This window comes from Cajanus cajan, chromosome 7 (assembly GCF_000230855.2).
Source record: "Cajanus cajan strain Asha chromosome 7, NIPB_CcT2T_4, whole genome shotgun sequence".
NCBI classification, from domain to species: Eukaryota; Viridiplantae; Streptophyta; class Magnoliopsida; order Fabales; family Fabaceae; genus Cajanus; species Cajanus cajan.
This window is the reverse complement of record NC_138523.1, coordinates 49,594,105-49,616,731: the sequence shown is the minus strand read 5'-3', so window position 1 is coordinate 49,616,731 and position 22,627 is coordinate 49,594,105. Positions and strand designations below refer to the sequence as shown.

The window sequence follows — 22,627 nt, the reverse complement described above, 5'->3', positions numbered from 1 at the left end:
CCTCTCTCCCACTTAGTTATTATCAAAGCGATTCTGATAGTGATGTAATGTAATGAAACTCGATCGACTCATTCAACTTTTACTATTCCAATTCCTCTGCTGCATCTGTAGGTTTTGTTTATACACCACTTCCACTTTAATCTTGTTAACAAACAATCATCACATACTTAATTCTAATTAACTTTTTAAAATTATATTATCATGGTACTTATATTTTTTTGTCACAAAACATTAGTTTTTGTATAGGTTCATCAAGGTATATATAAATGATGAAATTCTGAATGTCGGGCAAAAGGTGAGAAATATGTGACGATTGTTGTGTTGCCAAATGCCAAGTAAGCTAGATCATAACTTGAAAAGGGCATGCAACATTAATTAAGGGGGTGGAGTAAAGGTGGTAGGCCATGTCATGTGTTTGATTGCCTAAAACATGGAATCTTTGAGTGACACTGTTGAAACATCTCAGCTCATGGATCTCTTAGCCTTCAACTAAAAAGGATAGCAAAAGGTGAGGTAGAAGTTCCAATTTGAGTTTCACTATACCTAGCTACTGCCTAGAGATTAATTTCTCAAAGACTCTAGGTTATTGTTCTCTTCTCTCCTGCATGCACTCTTGCTTTCATCAGAAGAAACAACACAGATGTGGATAACAAACTTTATCCCATCTAGAGTGCTGAACGCCTCACAATCTGGAAGTACAACACTGGACTATATTTATTTCTTCTTACACTTTTGAGTGAATGAGGTTCAACCATAATCAAATCTATGTGCACTACTTTTAAGATTTTGGTGAAATTGCATATACACTTTTATTTTTTTTTATTTCTACACTAATCTCATTAGTATTGTTTCAAAAATATTAAATTAGCATTTCTATATGATCGTATGAAAATATTACACTATATCCCTTTATAAAGGAAAGTTGTTATAAATATTATAAAAAAATAAAAAAAAAATTGTATATGAAATCTACTTTATTTTTAATGATTCTACTGTTCTAGAATTGAAAACATTTTTTTGTCTCTAAATAAATTTAGATTTGTATTCTTCTCCATGCTTCACTTTTAAAATAAAACTTAAGCAGTCCCTTAAATTACAAGATGGTTGTTTTTTTAGTTTTGAAATATATTTTAAAATTAACACATATACTTAAGTTTTATAATTATCAACCTCATCATTGCTTGAAAACAAACATGTTGCAAGTTAGTTGCTTAGTTCTTGATAACAATTTATACAGATTGTGGTATTGCAATGTGTGTTTGTTAAGGTGTGGTTGAATGGGTGAATAAAAGGGTTGAAAATGGGGAAGAAAATGAGCTTTGGATTCGATGGATTGAATGAGGGACCAAACAAGGGGCACTGTTGGTGGCGCATGAGTCTGCTTTGTGAAATTGGTTTAAGTGAGACTTGAATGTGGGAAAGGCGAAGGTAAGTTTGCCATATTTAGTAGTTGTTGTACCAGAAAGAAAATTAACTTCAACAGTGCTTCTCATTATTCATCTGTCACTGCCTCGCTCCACCTTCCTCTCTCTCCCTGCACCTATTTTGCAATCACTCTTCTTATATTTTCATATTCATCTTTCTTTAATTTCCTCTATCACATCACCTAACTATATATAAATACACCAACTTTGCTAATCAATCCATCACTATTTTACCTTGTAAACATCATTAGACATTTTTAGCATAATCTCTTTTTTATCTTTTTTTTTAATATATAAGATTCGAATTCCAAATTTTACTTTAAAATTAAAATTAGGTTTTATGACTACTCAGATCTAAGAACTTGTTGATAAATATTACTTAACCTCTAACCATACAAACAAAAATTCAAAATAAAATAACAAATTAAATATGTTTTAATTTTGAACTTTCTCTAATTATTATTTCTAGTCTTGAATAAATTTTATTTACTTCTATTCTTCTAAATTTTGTTCTATCAATAAGAAATTTTAACGTCAAGACCAAAATATTCATAAGAAAAAAATTTAAATTTTAAAAGTAAAAATTGACAAAAATTAACAAAAATTTAAAGGCTAAGATCATATTTAATTCTAAAATAAACTATACTTAAAATCTACTAAAAATTTGGCAGACTTTCTTCTATAATTTCAACAGCTAAAAGTAACAATAACATGCTGGAATTTATAAATAACTAAATATAATATATATATATATATATATATATATATATATATATATATATAAATCACGTTATTTCAATACCAAAGCATTAGTACATCTTCAAAATAATATTAACTTCCTCAAAAGATTGGTCCCCGCTTGATATTATTTTACATATGGTCCATCTGTCTAAACTTTAACATATATATATATATATATATATATATATATATATATATATTAAAAATAAATATGCTACTATTTTAAAAAATAACTCTTATCTGTTCTGTAAATAAATATTTATAAAAAAACATTATTTTTTGAATTTTTTTAACCTACTAAAAAATACTTTAAGAAAATGTTTTTAAAAAAATATTTGTTTAAAGAATAGATAAGAGGTATTAAAAAAAGTAAGAAAAAAACTCATTTATTTTGTCACATGATAATATAAACATTGTTTACTTTTATTTATCTCTCAAATTTAAAAATATTTTTTCTTCTACTCAAATGTCATTAGTTAATTTGTCAAATAAAATTCATTTAGTACTAAATCTATCATATAAAATTAATTTGTTACATAAAATTCAATTAATGTTGTATTCTTGTCTCATTGTCACTGTCAGTTATATTATTGTAGTCTTGAGGAATTAAAATATATATATATTTTTAAATTATAGAAACTAGAAAGGTCAATTTTAAATTTAAGAGATTAATAAAAAATTATTATAAATTTGAGAAACTAAAAATATATTTAAGTCAATAAAAAATACTTAAATATATTTTTAGTCATCATTATTATATAATTACTTTTAACTAATTATCTGTTAGTGAAAATATTAGGTGTTATCCACAATTATTTGTGAAATCATGTTGGTTTGTGACAATTGTAAAAAAAATTATAAATTCTTAGAGGGATAAAAAAATATTTTACAAGAAACAAAACCAAAATTTGTTCATTTTAATAAAGATTAAAAATAATTTATAAATTTTAAAATGATTAAAAAATGAGAAAAAAAATATAAATATCAAAATTAAAAATTGTTCATTTTATAGTGACTAAAAATGTACTTTAAAAAATAAAATAAAAAATGATCTTTTACAAAAAGTAAAACTAAAACTCATTTATTTTTTAAAATAACAAACATATTTAAGTCTTAAATAATAATAATAATAATAATAATAATAATAATAATAATAATAATAATACACTCTCTTTTCATTTTACTCGTCATTTATTTATTTCTCTGTTTCAAATGATTTTTCACTTTAAATATAATAAGAATATTTATTACCTATTATCCTGCAGAAAATAAATGCGCTAATAGATGTGGAGAAAATTAGTACAATCAATTATGATGCCCTTTTATTAGTGGACCTCACTATGCGACGGGAGAGAAAAATTGTTGGGGTTTATATTACAGCCTTTAAGAAATGTTATTAACATAATTTTTAAAATATATTTTTTAATTTATTGAAATTTATTTAAATATACAAAATTTTATGCTTTCATATTTTATTTAATGTCCTTTTCTTCTAATTTTATGATTTTTAATAAATTATATTTAATAAAAATAAATGTGTTAGAGAGTATAAATATATTTAAAATTTAGTTGAGTTGAAACACGTATTTTTTCTATTAAACACGATTTTAAATTGATTTTAAACATCTACTATATTGCTAACACTCCTATAGTACTGTTACGGTCCTATTCCATTTTGAACTAAGATATTTCCCTAATCCAATATATTTAGCCTTGTAAAATAGGTTTTACTCTTATTATAGATCTTTTATTTGTATTTCCCAAGTACTTACTCCCTTTTTGTCAAAAAAAAAAAAAAAAGTACTTCCTTCCCTGCACCCCCTTCTATCAGGTTCGTATCTAGGAATTTTGGAGCTTTAGATAAAAATTAAGATAGTACTTTATGTTAATATAACCTAATCATTTTTATGTTATTTTTCTGGCTTTTTGAACTACAAAATTATTTATTAAAGTTTTATAATCAAGTAATTCTAACATCTCACTCTCAACTAACTCATTCAATCTATCTTGTAACATAGTTGATCTTAAATATGGTTTAATCAATTTTAATTTTGAAAAACTTCTTTTAGCAGTCGCAATAATTACAAGTAATGTTAATAATATTCTATAAGCAATGTATGTATTTAGAAAAGAACATGATCTTTTTATATAGTTCAATATTTTTAATGGTGTGTTAATTTGTTAGAATTTCTTTCAATAACTTTAATTCTGAAAATAAATCAAGACCATCAATATCAGAATAATCCTCAAAACTCAAAATCTTTTCAAGATTGATACAATATTTTTTCAATCCATCTTCCCCTATAGTTTTAAATTTATTTGGATCAAATAAAAAACCAAACATGTTTTCATATTTTAAAAATTGTTCAAATTGACTCTCAGTAGAAGAAATAGATTGATCTAATATATACAAAAAATAATTAATACGAAAAGAATCTTCAGTAGAATGAGTTATCTCATCACTATCAATGTCATCAAAATATTGTTTCCTATGAATCTTACGTTTTTCATTGAACTTAAACTCTATATCCATTTCAATAGTTATTTCTTTGGTGGATTCTAATGCAGATGCAAAACCATTTTTCCTATAATTTTTGAATTCTTCTATTTTTTTTTTCAACTTTTCAAAACTAAGTACACTTTCTATTTGACATATTTTACTGATTGGCTAAAATAAAAAAAACAAGAAAAATAATTTTTAAAATTAAAAGAATATAACAATGAAACAATAAAACCTGGAAAGTGAAAAATTATATCTGTGAATGAAAATTTCTTTAAGCTATGTCTATGCACTATCGCAGCTATCAGTATCCAAAATCGAAATCGTAGTGATAATCACTTTACGTGCACCTACAATGATGAACAATAAGAAAATGTAATTTGTAAATAAAAGTATTGTACTGAATTATTTTTTCTCATGCATCAATAATTAATTTATATTATTTTATAAGGGTTTGATCCTGGATTTTCAAAGACACGCAGGAAATCATGGAAAGAAAAAATCTTGTCACAATGACAAACTTCAATTTCAATAAAGAAGAATACGTGGTACTGATTCTGGGGATGACCTATGACAAATTCATAATGCACTATCATGCTGCACTACAATGGATTGTTAATGGTGATAACTAAGAAAAATCGTTGATGTTATTGAATCAACACCCATAATTATACTAACTTAGCAGTTTTAAGGGTCTTACAGAGTAGGAATCAACCTAGAAAAAAGGCAGAGTAGGACCATATTGCTCCCAATCAAGCTCTCAAATTAGACGCAAAGAAAGAGTTGAGAATGAGAATGGAGAGAGAATGAGAAAGAGTTAGACTAAAGAGGTTAAAAATCTGTCATCTGTAAAAGATAAAAGTAAGTAGTAGTCACTGTTGAGTGTTGAGTAGCTTTTTATTTACAAAAACTAATAAATGGATTGTGGTCTTTTAAGTAATTTTAATAATAAGAAAAATATAAGATATGTATCTTATAAAATATTGGGCCTTATCTCAAATATTATTATTTTTAAAAATTAATTTAAATCAATAATACTACTATTAAAAAAATTTGGAAGCCTTATAAATTTAAGAGCTCTAGGCATTTACCTTAATTATCTTATTGAATATCCAGCTATGCCTTTTACCTACTTCCTTGCTTACATTATTATTTTATTTATAAATTTTGTAATATTTCTCTCTTTTTTCTTCCCCTCTAATATTGGATAACTTAGGGATGAAAATTGGGATTGTAAAAGATGATGTTATTTTGGTGGTTGCATTTGAAAGCCAAGCGAGGAAAATAAATTCTGGTTGGCAATGTAAATCATATGTTTACATGTTGACATCTTAGCAAATAGCAAGGCTGACCCATACCATACCAACTAACGAGGGACAAACAAAGGATCCATTGAGCCCTAAAGGAAAAACTAGTGGGCCTGACCCAAACTGTTTCACAAAACTTGTAGACCCATTACTAATACTCTCTATTAATAATGCTCAAAAATAATAGTAAGACATTATGCATAAAAATTGTAAGAAAGAATGATGATACGTACAACAGAAATGTCAACACAAAAAACTAAATGTCTATCCAAATGGAAAGCCAAGCAAGATAGGTTGGATCCCTATCCAATTTAGGAAAAGGATAACATCCCAATACTACTACTTTTTTTTTTCTTGTCTTTTCTTGTGGATTTTTCGATGAATATTTCCAGCAAAAATTACGTTATTTCTTGCACGTTTATATTCACACAAAAGTTATGCAGAGAATTTTAAAATTTCTTGCGGATTTTCCTACAAATATTTATTTACAGGAATGTTTCTTATAAAACTTTGTGCAAAATCATTTGCAGAAAAAAAAGGAGAAATTATTTAGATATTTCTTGTAATTTTTTCAATAATTTTACTTAGGGGAATATTATATTTTTGTGTGTATTAGGTTAAAATCTAATTGGTAAGTATGTTTATTTATGGTATTGGGTCAAGTAACCCAAGTCCCATGATAAATGGAAAATAAGGGTATTGTTATCATAAAATTAATTAAAATATTGAACACTCTAACATTTTATTTATTTTTTATTAACAGCTCACTGAAAAATGATCTATGCTTTATGGATGTTGTACTCTTACATACATGATGATTGTTAATAAAATAAAGAAAATCTTTTGTACTTGTAAATATTTAATGTAAATAAAGTCAAATACTTATACTAAATAAAACTTAAAAAATTGTTTTTATACCATTTATATAATAGATGGATAGATTGTTAATGTAAAATAAACATTTGTCAACAAATTTTTAATTTTTAGTCACAATTTTGTCTTTACCACAACATATTTTTCTTCAGTAATTTTATGGTGTTTTAAAACTTAGTATAAATTTTTAAGTGCTGGTAAGCAAAAATAATTATGTTCGAGGAAGTACAGGAAGTATTCTAACTTTCTTATAAGAGACAATTACATGAAAAACAATTTAAACAATTTTTAACCATGACACTTAATGGAATATGGAAAGTGTCACTAAAAACAACCTCATGATTATTATAAACAATTCCTTCAACATTTAAGCATTGTACTAAGATCCATGAGTGGCAAGGGGTTTTAGTTAGTGGGAGAATGTAGAGATGATTAGAGACAACCTAGCCACCTAAGAAATTCACCCACTTGGGTCTTGAGAGTCCCTAAGCCTATGACTATGAAGAGGCCTTTGATTGAAATATGTTGCTTGTTAGCTATAACATTTTGCATCATTGTATAAGCACCATGACCAATTTCTTCCCTTATCTATTTTCTCTTTTTCGCAGCTTGTCTTTCTTTTTCTTCTATTCCAATTTCCTTTTCATTTTCTAAAACAACAACATAAAGAAATTAAATATGAGAAAACAAAAATATTCTTAATTGAATTTAACAGGAAAAAAAAACTAGTTTTCTACTTTAATATTATAAAATTTATTTTCTTGAAGACAAACTAACTTGAATTTCGTTTGAAATAATAAGAAAAATAGACAACTTAAGAGATTATGAATGCTTGCATGGATTTTTGTGAAATATTTATTGACTAAATTGTTCTTCTATATTAAAGCAAAAATAAAATGACAAATTTCATGTGATCACGTTATAAAGGAAGTTGTCATGTGGTCCACATATGTAATGTATAAAGAATTAATAAGATTCAACACACGATTGATGGATAGTTTATCTTTTAACATGTTTGATAGATGTTCGATTTCTTAGTAGTAGGTATGAAGAAGGTTTTGTTAGGAAATATAATATAGAGAGAAAGAAAATGCATATGATCATAAAATGTGTGACAATAAACGCAAAGCTAATGTAAGATAAGTGGATCACACAACACAGCTGGAAATAGAATGAGAAAGAGAGAAGCACAAGGTTGGCCATTGGATTACACGAAAGGTCAAGTTTAATACAATCATATATTAATATTTAATATTAATTACGCAGCATAATAATATAATATGACGCTATATTCCCTTCTCTTTGTCTTTGGAAGTTGGAACCCCTCGCCATATTCCTATTCCTATTCCTATTCCTATTCCGTGCTTATCGTCCTTAATGCAAGTTTTGTACCCAATGGTTAATTAATGATTAAATTATTTTCCTAAACCATTTAACAAGTTTGTTTTTATTCTTTAACTAATACTCTAAACTATAATTGTTCATGGATTGAGTAGATCTCAAACCTAACAAATTACCAAACCGCTTTAGCTTGTTCTTGATCTAATTTAATTTGATCCGAATTACTACTCAGAATTTAGTTTGAATCAATCCAATTCATTTTAACATGATGTATTTTGAATCTTTGACTGAGGTAGCTATTTTTTAACCACTTTATTTTAATTTGTTTTTATTTTTCAAACAAAATACATAAAGGGACGAAATGTTATTTTTCTCCTAGTATAAACACTACAACAAAATTTAGTACTACCACAATTATTTAATGACAATAAATTAATTGTCTCCATTTTATTATTTAATAAAAATATTAATGACTATTATATAATGACCACTAAAAATGTATTTATATCACATCAAAAATTATTATTAGCGACAGTTATTTGTTAGAAAAAACTATCGACTAGAAATAAAATAAATAAAAAGTATATAAATGAATGATAACTCTCACCTTACAAGTATGTTTTATAAGGTTGAGTTGGGCCTATAACTTACTATTCTAAGTTGATATTTAGGAGATAAGATAATTAAAAAAAATTAAAGAATATATACTTAGAAGATAACTTTCATCTTCTAAGTCCCACATTAATTAGAAATAAGGTAACAAAAGAGTATTTATACTTATCTTACAAGTCCTACATCGACTAGAAATAAGATAATTAAAGAGTATTATAAATCTTTTCTTAAACTTTTAGCAACAATTTTAAATGCCAGTAATAAATGACATAAAAAGTTATACACTTTTTTCGACCATTATGATGGTCTTTACCAACATATATAATAATTGTTACTAAATATTTTAGCAACATTGCATAGAATGACTAATGTGTGAGGTGCCGGTAAAAATTTTTGTAGTAATTTTTATTACCACTAAAAGTCATATTAAATGTCACTAAAAGTCCATTTTATTGTAGTGAAATGAAGTAAAAATATTAGGTATTTATGCAAATTAAAACTCTTGTCATTAATTAGTTTAAAATTTAAAATGTCGTTATATTTATTAGTATAAAAAATTGAAATTTGAATATTTACTTACAATTTATATTTTGTATCTTAAAAGATTGATTAAACAATTAAAATGATAAAATAGGTAATATAATTTGACAAAAGCTTAGTTTACTTTGTAATACTAAAATTGAAAGGTTGCGAAGAAGAGGATAGAGTTTTTTGATCTTATCCTTAAACAGGAATAGACGAACAGTAGTGATTGGTGAATAGACGGAAAAGACTAACGCACGATGAAAATGTGAATAAAGTACCATCTCCGTCTCTCTCTCCTTCTTCTACAGATTATTAATTATTACCAGTAAAAAACTTTAATACAGCTAACTACTCATGATATTGATTTTTCAATCATAATTATATGATCATACTTTAGGATAATATTTTTTTATAAAATAATATTGTTTTGGACAGTTAATTAATTAAACTGTTTTATGCATAAAACAGTATAGGCTAGTTGTAATTTTTTATTTTAATATAATTTTTAAAATAAAACAGCTTTGACTAAAATGAGACCAAAATGATTTCTAACGTGAATTAAAACATTTTAAATTATTTTAATTTATTTTCAAAGTTAAAAATAATTGAAATATAACTTTAAATTTTATAAAAGACACTGTTGCATTTGATAATGTCATTATTATTATCATCATAAATATTTCACAAATATTATTATTAATATTATTATTTTAATTTATTTTATAAATAATATGTACTTATATAAGCCATTTCTGTTAACCTTAGTATATAGACTTGGTTTGAAGTAATTTAAAAAGATATTTTGATTGAGTTTTTAACAAATGGTAGTATTTATCTGTGTGGGGAGGAGAGGAGAGGAAAAGAAAAAATAATAATAAAAGGCATAAAAGATTCTTGTTTGGTATGCGACGCCCCGACTGCGATATTTTCCCGAGCGTTTCGCTTCAATGTCTCATTTTCTCGACCTGTCTCTCTCTTCCCTCTTTGTTGGGAATTTCCTTTTTTCTTTTTTCTTTTTTTCTTTTTCTTTTTCCTTTTCCCAATTGTTTTTCTTGCTTGGTTTACAAGTCTATTTTATTATTCCAATTTTTGATTCTAAGATCCCATATTCTTCCATATGAGAACCTCTCTCTCTCTCTCTCTGCTTCCACAAAACGCCATTTCCTTATATATCCCTTCTCCCTCTTCTCATTCTCCTTCTTCTCCACGCTTCAATGTATTTCTCTGACAAAATGCACCGCTTCAACATGGCCTTCTCTGACTACATCCAAGCATTGGAGGAAGAACGCCGTAAGGTTCAGGTCTTCTCCAAAGAGCTTCCTCTCTCCTTGGAACTGGTCACTCAAGGTAACCCAACAAACTTAGAGACCATGCCCTTTTCTTGTTTTGGCATGAGGATCTTAAAGTTTCTTCCTTTCTTTTCTGGGTTTCTTTTCTCAGGGTGTTTTTGTTTTCTGGTTTTTTTTTCTTCTTTTTTTTCCTTGCAGCCATTGAAACTTGCAAACAGCAGTTGTCTGGCACCACGAGTGAGTATAATTTGAATGGCCAATCGGAGTGTTCGGAGCAGACAACATCAACGGGACCTGTTTTGGAGGAGTTTATTCCAATCAACAAGGAAAGGGCATCATCCCCTTGTTTTGATGAAGATGATGAACAGCATTCTAATAAGACAAGGGGTTCAAAGGAGAATAAGAACAGTGATAAGAGGAAATCAGACTGGCTTAGATCTGTTCAGCTGTGGAATCCAGATCCCCCAGCTGAGGAGGTAAGAGAGGCAAAGCTTAATTATTTTCAATTTGCCATTGCTTGAATTTGTGTTGAAGAGATGAATTGAGTTGACCTTTTTGTGTATGCAATTTCCCGTGGAAAACTGTTCAGGATGTGACTAGGAAGGTACCTGGGATTGAGTTGAAGAAAAGTGGAAGTGTTGGCGGTGCTTTTCAGCCATTCCACAAGGAAGAAAGAGCTGCCAAGACAAGTGAATCATTGAGTAAAGCAACCTCTCCGCCGGCGGCTGCTGAGAGCAGTAAAAGAGAGGAGAAAGAGGGACAGAGAAAGCAGCGCAGGTGCTGGTCTCAGGACTTGCACAAGCGTTTTGTGCATGCCCTTCAGCAACTTGGGGGTGCAGATTGTGAGTATCTTAATATATACTATGTTCTGATTGTTTTGTGTTTCTGATGACTGATGTTACTATAATTGCGTATTGATGTCTTGGTGGCATCTGCAGCTGCCACACCAAAGCAAATCAGAGAGCGAATGAATGTTGATGGCCTCACAAATGATGAAGTCAAAAGCCATTTACAGGTATGTTAGCTATATGGGATGTATCATGTATATATCCCAATTCCCAAATGTTAGGTTATCAAATTTGGCTTAAGCTTGTAAAATAATAATTGCGGTCCTTGCTATTACGTATTAGTCATCCCGGCTCTTGCCTTGATATAGAATCATCAACTGTGTTTCTTGTTTTCTTAAAACCCTCTCCTCTAGTCTTAACTAGTGATAAGTTTTTGTTTGAATCATGTTCATAGTCTAATATTTTTGTTTTGGGGTTTGGACAGAAATACCGTTTGCACACTAGAAGGCCAAGTCCTATAGTTCACAACAGTTCCAATCCACAAACAGCACCTTTTGTCCTTGTGGGGAACATTTTTGTTCAATCACCAGAATATGCAGCGGTAGCTAACTCAACAGCATCAAGGGAAGTGACCACAGTTGCAGCACCTGCTGGAATTTATGCACCAGTGGCCACACATCCTACACCTGTTTCTCACCCACCTGCTGATTCAATCAAGAAGCCACAGTTTAAGAAAGTGAAGCTGTTTGAACATTCAAATTCTGAAGAAGGGGCTAATCATAGTGAAGGAGCTGTTCATTCGAATTCTCCTACCTCATCCTCCTCCACACATACCTCTACTTCCCCTGGCTACTGAATTTCAAGATGTTACACAAGTTTTGTAACCAAATTGGTGTAGAAAGTACTTTGATATTTTCTTCTGACTTTTTTTGTACTAAAATGTTCTTTGCTCCTGTTATTTGGGATCTAAATTATAGAGGTAAAACACACAGAAAGTGACAGTTTTGATGTTGAATAAGTCCCCATTAGCTGGCAACCAATGTTATCTCCTTGGCGCAGAAGGTGAACTGAAATTTCAAATTTTAAATTTGGAAGCATGTTTTGTGTTTCAATTGGTACAGCTTCTCAATATTGTGACCAATTAAAAGTTACTATTCCGACTTAGTCAGACTCCTTACATACTGAGCAAATTCTTAATCACACCACTGTGTTTGTTGCAATTTGGTGATGAGTTATTGAGTGGTCCACCTAGGCACCTTCATTGTCTTGGTTGTTTGGGTTGGAGTTAGAATTAATGGATTATAGTTGTAGCATGATGACAGTGAAGGAGGATCTAAGAATATCCGATGGAATATACAATGAACACAACCTACATGGGACAAAACAAGATGCAGACACGTGTCAGTTCTAAAAATTCCAATTTCTGCTACTAAGAATTACATAATTCCAATGGCTAACGTGGACTGGATTATTAAAGATTACAGGAAGGGTTGGGTTTTACTGGAGGGTCTCATTAAATTCTTTTTGTTTCTCCATTTGGATGAGTGACCCCAAATAATCTTGCAAGTTGCAGATGAAATTGCCAAATAAATAAAGGCATTGAAAATTTGCACACATATTTAAGTCATTTGCACTGCAGGATTCTGCATTGGAATCTTCTAAATTTGATTCCTCAGTAAACTACTATTTTTGTCTCTACCTGGGAAAATATGGCTAAAGTCGTATGTTTATTTTAAGGACCGATTTCAATATACTTTTTTTTATTTTCATTGAGTTCTTATCTTGTTTTCTTTCTTTTTAAAATTTCCACTTAAAATTTCTTAAATGAAGTTAATCTCTTAACCTTTGGAAGAGTTGCTTGGCGGGGCCACAAGCCTGACAGAAACAAAGAAAATGAGACAATAATCCACTGAACGAGGTGGAGGCAACGCCATTTCCTAGAATGACAGAAGTATGGAGGATAATATGGACCAGAATCACTTTCTATGCTCTATTTAGTAAACTGTGATTACTTTGTATTAAATGTGTAATATAAAATGATTCATATAATAATGTATGTTTTTAAGGTAGTTAATTAATAATATAGTACCAAAGTCTGTTATTATAGTTTCATTCTTGCCACTCCCAAAATCTCATTCTTTTAATAAAAAATGGAAACCAGCGTAATAGAAATAAAACTATTCATTTTTTTTTCCATCTAAAAGCTTAAGAAGTTAAATAAATACACATAAATAATTTCGTATTAATGACATCTCTAACTTGTTACGTATGAAGAGAATTAAAGACAGGGTATTTATTATCTTTGATTTTATTTTCATTTTACTTTACCGTAAGAAATAATATTTACTCTTAACATAAAAATTATTACGAGTAATATGATTTTTATGATAAACTACTATATATCAAAAAATTGCGAACATGCACTGCAAAACCACTTTAGATTAGAATATTGAAGATTGCTTTCATGATTGGGAATAACTTAAGTCACAACAAATCTCTTTTTAAGATTTATTACCTATCTAAAGTGACTGAAATGGTCCTGGTAAACTTTTGTTTTCTTGAACATGAACTGATAAAAGATGTATTTGGTGCACGTGCATTGTACGAGGGGACTTAACAGTAATAACAAGACCTAAGTTTTTATAAGAATTAGCTGGTAAGCTACTTTTATTTGAAAGTGGAGATGCATTGATGGTCACAAGAATCTTTTAAAAGATTAATACTTGCCTCTCAATAGTGAATACTGTGTTTTTACCCTCCTCTCTTTTCTCGTTTTTCAATCTCAGCACCCTTTGAATTGCCCCGGTAATTACCTTACATACATTACTTTATGCAAAATCACCTTAAAAGCATACCGTAAGAAATATACATGCACAAACACAACCAAACAAAAAGTCAAAGCTTTCAACTAGCCAACTTCTCTATTTAGTAATTCTATTGCGAGTTAGGTGTGGAATGTGGATAGTCAATAATATTCCCTCCGACCACATAGCCAATCTTTATTAATAAGGTTAAAAATTAAGGTTAATTAATTTCCACTGCACAGCAAAATATATATAAGAAAACAAAGAAGCTAATTTCCTATTATTCGATCTTACATGAAAATGTAGATCACTTTGTCATTGTCACCCAATTTGTATTATCATTTTTTTTGTTTGAAACAATATTTTTCATACATGATAAAAGAATTGATCAGTTGAAAGCATTGTTAACATGTTTAAAAAATTTAGTTATCTATTAATTATGTCGAGCTTTATTAGTTATTCACATTCATATTATCATATAAATTTAATAAAGCACTTTACTCATTATCTTTTTAAATTTTTATAATATAATGAAATTCAATTCTTGTTAGGGTTCACTCAAGCTTGAAACTCAAATCTTATTGGAGTTATTAGTGTTTTCAACTTAGCAAAATCACAGCGTTTTTTTTTTTTTTTTTTTTTTTCTGTGTAAACCCCAGTCGCCAACTCAGTCGCTATATAGCAACCACAGAATTTGCAAATGAAGACAGTTCATAATAGTTATTTGATTATGAATCAAACCGTTCAAAGTCATATTTACACTGAGATCATTGAAAATATATTGTTCAAAAGTTAAAAGGAATATTATTTACTATCACTGTAAGGCATCGAAAAATATTGGGCTATTCGTATTCAATATTTTAGGATATCCGCCACTCGTAGGTTTTAGAATTCAATGTTTTTGTGAAGTAATAAGCTACCTATCCAAGTTTTTTTTTTCTGAAAAAAAAAATGAAGAAAACTTTATTAAACAACTGTCATAAGAAATCATCAAGGTCCCTAATGATAGAGTAGTTGAAATAATAAGTATGCGGCATAAGTTCTTAATTCAGTACACCATATTGCAAAAAGAAAAAAAATGTCTAAATTACTAATTTATATGCTGGACACCAGTTTTTATGTTGTCTTTATTTGCATGGCGGTGATCTGCGACGATTTTATAAAAATAGAAAGTTGAGAATTCAATATCGATGTAGCAACTAGCTAGAGTAAATAATATATATTTATTAATTATGCATTTGCCCAAAAAAATAACTTAAACAGACGACAAAAGCTGCATTTGGAGCCTTCTAGTCTATTGTTTATTGCTTTACACAGCTTCATATCGAAGGATTATAAAAATTCATAGATGAGGATTGTCGTCAAAGTCACCTATATGGTCCCCATCAGGAATATTCGAGGATAAGGAGAGGAATATTATTTTAAATAATGAATGTGATAGATAGTATATTCTCTTTTCTTAATTTAGATTATCTTCTTCTAGGTAAGGTTCAGAAATCAACACACTTTCAATTCTCATCATCTCTCCAACCAAAACAACCTTCTAGATTCCCATCTTTCAGAAATTTAACTTAGAATTCAAGTGGTGGTACCTAGCTCCTAGCTAGCAGACATATTATATGCGTGTGGTGTGTAAATTTCATTAGTAAAGGCCATTCCTAATTAATTCGAATTTCTTGGAACATATTTCTATACTAATATTAATTTAATGGTAATTTCAAAGCTGTAAAGTCATCACGAGGAATATTCCAATATTAATGAAATAAATCCTCGTTAGTTGCTACATAATATAATAACGATTTTAACATTGTGTTGAAATGAAAACAGTAGGAATAGGGAATGGTACAATATGATACATAAATATTATCAACCAAACAGAGAATTGTAATTTAAGAAAAAGGAAAAGCCTCATGATCGCATAGGATTTGTGGTGCAGGCACGGTAGCGTTTTCATTGCTCTCGATAGAATTACCAAAGGTAAACATTTTTTATTTTGTTTAGGTTCGTATATTAAAAAATCTGACACCATTGTAAATTTAATGAATGATAGAGAATAGTTTATAAATATTTCCACGTGGAAATTAAATGAATTTTATCCATATAAATAAAGACTGAAAACAGCATTAAATACATAGAGTAAATCTATAATTTAATCTATTTTTTAATAATCAAGGGGTTGGATTAGCAATAATTTGACAGTTTTTTTTTTCTTTAGATATATATTGAGATCATAGACGAGATCTGAATCACTTTAAGTGGATGAAGCCGTGAAGGATTTGTGTGTTTTGATGAGTGATTGAAACACGTGTTGACCAAAAAAACTATTAATTGTGTTTGATAAGTCGATGGTATTATAATTATAATATTAATTGTTGGTTGTATGAGTTGGATCATTAGAAGATGGAGTTGGAGCGAAGGAGATTTTTCTTTTTTGGGCAAGACTTTAAAGAATCAAGCTAAATCTGTCCCTTCAGTGAATCTAAGGTCAAGTGACCCCTAATCTTTTCATATTAGGAAAAACAGCGTATTGACAAAGGACACGGTGTATGTATAATTGTATATAATTAATTTGAGTTGCTTTGATGGATTATCTATAAATATTAAGCTTACTTTCATAATTATCATAAGGAATACTCTTATAACCTTAACATAAAAATCAAAGGCAAACAAAAGCTTTGCTAGGTTTCTCAAGTTGATCGAGGCACCTGCCTTCTATGTTTTAACGTGAATTTTACAAGAATAATGCACACTTTAATTTGTCTCTTTCTCAAACTTTAATTTTCTCTGCTTCTTAGATTAAGGTTGCGTTTTCTACTCACTATTTAATATTACATCTTAATTACACACTTTTTTTCTTCTTCTTTCCATTGGAATGTTAAAATCCATATCTCAATCACATTATTTATTATTACATTATAAATTAAAATAGTCAATTTATAGGGTAAGACTCTCGCCTTACCCTTTTCTATTAATTAAACATTTTCAGTATTAAATGAGGTCATTCCTTCGCATACTATTTCTATAGACTATAATTACTATAAAAAAATCTAAAACATCTTAAATTATCGTCATTTTATCTTTATAAATTTTATACACGATCTAATTCTTATCCTTGTTAAATTACTTTAAAAAAATCTAAAACATCTTAAATTAACGTCTTTTGTTATCTTTGTTATAAGTTACATTTCAATATTTTTTTTAAAACAAAATACTATAGTTAAGATGATTTTAAATCATAAATTTATATTATTCATTATAAATTAAAGTACAATTTATAATTTTTATTTATTATAAATTTTAAATATAATATAGTTTATATATTAAAAATAATTATTTTATTATAAATTTTAATTACATAAAAGTAAATATTTAATTTATGCATTACATACTAAGTGCTAATTATAATTAGTATTGAATCAATACAACAAATAACTCATAGATACATTTCTAATAACTAATTAAAGTCCTATTACATGGGTACTATCTATATTTTATAATAAGAGTAATAATATCTGTATTATACACTACAAAAAATTAAGTAATTAGTAGGGGTTTTTTTCTGGCGGTTTCAAGAAATCGCAACAAAATATTATGTTTCTGGCGGTTATTTTAACCGCCACAAAAGAATAATATTTTCAGCGGTTTAAAACCGCCACAATGTGGCAACCATTTTTTAAATATTATTTTTAACAGAATAAAAATCAAAAATCAAAAACTTATGCAGGTCACAGACGCGTGCAATTCCCTTCACTTCACCCTCTCTACTTTCTCTCTCACTCTGCGATCTGTTTCGTGTAGCTCCTCGAAAATGCTGACACGCCTCACTGCGAAACGCTTCAACGAGATCCGTCAAATTTTCCGTCCATTTCCCAATCCTTTTTTCTCACTTCCGTTTCCGAATTCTGATTGTTTCTTTAATTCTTCGGTTTTCCCATTTCTCAGCCTTCGAGGGCTTTCTCAATCGCTCTGAACCACGTAAGTGCTCTTCGTTTTTCTCTTCAATTTTTCTTAGATTTTCGTTTCGTGATTGTGATTGTTGATGCATCCACTTTTGATTGGCACAACACCTTGACTCACCGGACAACAACCCTAACCTCCCATGGGAATTCTCCGATGCCAACCAAGCAAAGGTAATGTTTCGTCGCATTTGGATTTTAGAACCCAAACTTAAAATGTGGATCCCTCTTTTGGATCTTGCCCAGCAACAGCATGGAGGGTGGCTCCCTGTTTCTGCAATGAATGCGGTATGTTTGCCTTCTACCTGATGTATTCTTTTTAGCATGTCTTGAAACACATCAAAGGACCATGCCTGATTCTCTGAGCAGGTCACATGTACTCCTGTCAAATGGAAAAAGGTGCTCCACAAAAGATTGCAAGTTAATGAACTGGGGTTATTGTGCTCATAGATAGTGTTTATTAAGCTTGGCTTGTTTAGCTAATGTATAACTTAATTATTCTTGCTTTTATGAAAATTTTCTTCTATTATTTGTTTACTTTATTAATATAACTTAATGTTAGATAACTATCTACTAATAGAAAAATGTGCATAACATGTGATATATAGAATTAAATAATTTTAGACTATTCCATTTTCATGATTTGGTAAATATAAAATTGTAACTTATTAACTATTGCAAAAAAGAAACTTGGTTTTGTGAAATCATATTGTGCTTGCTGCTTTCAATTTTGCTAATTGCATAACAAAAGGTTTTTTTCTTTTTGTTTTTGTTTTATTTTTGTCTCTTTATTATTAGGGTGAAAGTTTTCTTCAGCATCATATCTGCAAATTGCAGGCAACATAGAAATTTTCTATTTTTGTTGGTTTTTTGAGTTCTAGTGAAAGAATTTTTGGTGGGTTTGAGAGATTTTGATGATTAATTTATGGGTTGAAAGTAGTAGTGGGGGTTATAGAGATAATTACCAATTGTTGAGAGAGAAAGTTGAGTTTTTTTTTTTTTGGCCGAGAGAGAGTTGAATTCTTTGTTTTTTGGTGGGTGATTCAATAATCTTGCTTAGAATGGCTGTGGTCAGTCTTGTGCCTACAACTACACAAAGGATGGGTTCTGTGAGGTCTTTTTCTGTTGATGTTGGGGGAGAAAATTTGGAGGAACCTAATCCAAGTGTGGTTGATCAGCCAATCTATGTTGCCGTGTCAAAAGAATTGAAGGAGAGCAAATCAAATCTGGTATGGGCAATACAACACTCCGGAGGAAAGAGGATTTGCATTCTTTAATTTGGAGGAAAGATAAACATGTAAGTATATATATATATATATATATATATATATATATATATATATATATATATATATTCTGACAACATATACGCATTTATATTATTTTGTTCATCTTATGCAATAGTTATAAAAGTTTTATTGTGAATTGCTGACAAGACTCGTGAGAATATTATAATAATACTGTTTTCTTTTTTATTTTCATTTATTTTTCCTGATTGTTGTGTTGAAGTTGCAGGATAATTTCAAGCTTATCGATACAACAAACATGTGAGTGAAATGCTGTTTTTCTATTTTAATTTCATATTGAAATTTATCATGTGTTGAATTCCATGTATTTTACTTTGTATAGGTGGGCAAGTTTAAGAGCTATTAAGAGATATGCCGACACTGATGAATCAAAGCACAAGAGGCACTCAGATTTGAAGGTATCACTCCCTTGCTGTCATTAGTTCATTACTCTACTGATAGCTTATGTAAAGAATGAATTGAATGGGTCACTGTCCCATGAAAATGACTATTTTCAAACTCTTCTACAGGACACAGTAGCTGGACCTGCTATATAGGTATATGCCTATTTGTTTATGCTTCTCTAGTGAACTTGTGCTTGTGCTTCTATTTTGATATTGTTGCTTAGGTATAAAATAGGATCATGTATTTAAAGATAAATTTATAGAAACTGATCTAATGAACTGAGACAAACCCAAATTGCCCAAAAGGTGACAGAGGAATTTAAAAAAAGAAATTTTGTGGCGGGTTTAAACCGTCAGAAAATGTTAAACATGTACCATTAAAATGAATTTTGTGGCGGTTTTATGCTGCATTTTGTGGCGGTCCATAACCGCTACAAAGTGATTGAATTTTCTGACACCCAACACCAGCGTTTAAAAATATACGCCGCAAACCGTTTTTGGCGACTGTGGATCCGGCGGCCGTGAGTGACGCTGGTAATACCATTTGTGGCGGTTTTTAACCACCAGAAACTGTCAAAATAACCGCCACAAATCACACATTTTTTTGTAGTGATATCTCTAAAAATCTCAAAATACATTAAAGAACAACAACAAAAAAAAATATCTCTACAATCATAGATATATCTCATAATTAACAGCCATACAAGATCATCTCTTAAAATAATACAATACAATTAATATATCTATATAAGATATAAGCATTATTTTAACTAACACTCTTGTCTAATTTAAGCGTCAAAATATTTTTTTGTAAATGTCTCCCGCAGATATTGGAACAATAAAAATTTCACTCTTATCTTAAGAGTACTATCAAATACTGGTAAGAATGTTCTTCAAGAGAAAAACCCACACAAAACCCATAAGGTGGGCGCGGAAGAAAGAGAGGAAAGCAGAAATAAAATAAAATACTAATCGATAAAATTTAAACTCACGTACCCTTCCCTTGTATACATGTGATCAATAGCTTCTGAATCTACATGATTTTGGATTCATTTTTTCTCAATAATTTTGTCTAGTTAATGAATATAATATTCCTCCAGGCTCTATACGTGAGAGAGAAGCCTTCTTATGCAATCCAGAAATATTCATGCAACAACTTTTATATAATAAGTGTTTAACATCCTACTCAATTATTTAAGTTAAACTCCTTATTATTAGGATCAATTTTGAGTTTTTTTTAATGTTCCCAACGAAATAAAAGAATAATACCATAATAATTATTTAAATATTATTTAATGTAAACATACAAACAATTAAACACAAAGTTACATAAAAATAACTAAATATATTTTATATTTATATGAAATTATTACTTATCGTTTGAAATCATTATATAATAGAAAAATAGATTAATAATGGTGACATATGAGAATTTTTTACTCAAATAATACTATTTTTAAAAATATTTACTTAAATAACAACTGTGCAAATTTATTTCCCCAACTAGCACTATTAATTTATTGTTTACATTTCAGAACGGACCGTTCTGAAATTAAAACGGGCCGTTATGGATTAAAAAATAACACATGAAAAACAAATCAGAACGGGCCGTTCCAAAATCAAAATTAGACATAAAAAGTGGAGTAGAACAGGCCGTTCTGACCTACAAATAATTTCTTTTTTCGATTTTCACTTATCAAATACCAAAACTCAGAAACTAACATCAAATAATTAAATTTATTGAATATTAACATTATAAATATATCTAAATAAATTTATTAAAATTCAATACAACAATAAAGATCAATGGTGATCGAAACTGATTATGTTATTTTCTAATGTTCATCTCTGTTTTAATCCTGCTAGACTTTGGCCGACCCTTGAAAGTTTGCTTGAGTTCTGGATTTGGCCACAAAGTTTGACTAGTGTAAGTAGGCCAATAATCTTCATGTCGGAGCTCTCCAAACTGTCTTTCGTGTACCTTTTTGGAACTTATCGCAATCATACCACATTTCATTTAGCCTTATTGTAAATCTCCCTGCGGGTCAAACTTTTATCGGATGTAATCTTCATGTCGAAGCTCTCCAAACTGACCTTCGTATACCTTTCTGGAACTTGCCACAATCATACCACATTTCATTTAGCCTTACTGTGAATCTCCCAGTGGGTCAAACTTTTCTCAGATGTAATCTTCATGTCGGAGCTCTCCAAATTGTCCTTCGTATAGCTTTCTAGAACTTGCCGCAATCATACCACATTTCATTTAGCCTTACTATAAATCTCCCAACGGGTCAAACATTTCTCGAATGTAATCTTCATGTCAGAGCTCTCCAAACTGTCCTTCGTATACCTTTCTGGAACTTGCCGCAATCATACCACATTTCATTTAGCCTTACTGTAAATCTCCCAGCGGGTCAAACTTTTCTCGAATGTAATCTTCATGTCGGAGTTCTCCAAACTGTCCTTCGTATACCTTTCTGGAACTTGCCGCAATTATACCACATTTCATTTAGCCTTACTGTAAATCTCTCAGCGGTTCAAACTTTTCTCGGATGTAATCTTCATGTCGGAGCTCTCCAAACTGTCCTTCGTATACCTTTCTGGAACTTGCCGCAATCATACCACATTTCATTTAGCCTTACTGTAAATCTCCTAGCGGGTCAAACATTTCATTTAGAGAGCTCCGACATGAAGATTATTGGCCTACTTACACTGGTCCAACTTTGTGGCCAAATCCAGAACTTAAGCGAACTTTCAAGGGTCGGCCAAAGTCCAGC

General features: G+C 29.5%; 1 protein-coding gene and 1 long non-coding RNA gene across 4 annotated transcripts; both read left to right on the top strand.

Moving 5' to 3' along the window:
* Positions 1 to 10,399: 10,399 nt before the first annotated feature.
* On the top strand, positions 10,400 to 12,602 carry LOC109810594 (transcription factor HHO3). Its single transcript, XM_020374098.3, has 5 exons — positions 10,400 to 10,670; positions 10,811 to 11,088; positions 11,202 to 11,454; positions 11,551 to 11,627; positions 11,885 to 12,602. Exons 1-5 carry the CDS (start codon positions 10,538 to 10,540, stop codon positions 12,254 to 12,256), a joined length of 1,113 nt encoding a protein of 370 aa, XP_020229687.1. The 5' UTR covers positions 10,400 to 10,537; the 3' UTR covers positions 12,257 to 12,602.
* Positions 12,603 to 17,765: 5,163 nt separating this feature from the next.
* LOC145949590 (uncharacterized) lies at positions 17,766 to 22,221 on the top strand. 3 transcript variants are annotated; one of them, XR_014427942.1, is made up of 4 exons: positions 17,766 to 19,457; positions 19,676 to 19,707; positions 19,790 to 19,865; positions 19,977 to 22,221. It is a non-coding gene; the product is annotated as an uncharacterized LOC145949590 (long non-coding RNA). The 3 variants fall into 3 exon arrangements; XR_014427941.1 differs by lacking the exon at positions 19,977 to 22,221 and having other exon boundaries at positions 19,790 to 19,965; XR_014427943.1 differs by lacking the exon at positions 19,977 to 22,221 and having other exon boundaries at positions 19,670 to 19,707; positions 19,790 to 19,965.
* The last annotated feature ends 406 nt before the right edge of the window (positions 22,222 to 22,627 follow it).

What these genes read in the sequence shown, in the direction of transcription:
- LOC109810594 (XM_020374098.3), top strand. Translation starts at nt 10,538, where the DNA reads ATGTATTTCTCTGACAAAATGCACCGCTTCAACATGGCCTTCTCTGAC. An exon ending in CAGATCCCCCAGCTGAGGAG is followed by an intron (nt 11,089 to 11,201) that starts GTAAGAGAGGCA and finishes AAAACTGTTCAG; the next exon opens with GATGTGACTAGGAAGGTACC. An exon ending in GCAACTTGGGGGTGCAGATT is followed by an intron (nt 11,455 to 11,550) that starts GTGAGTATCTTA and finishes TGGCATCTGCAG; the next exon opens with CTGCCACACCAAAGCAAATC.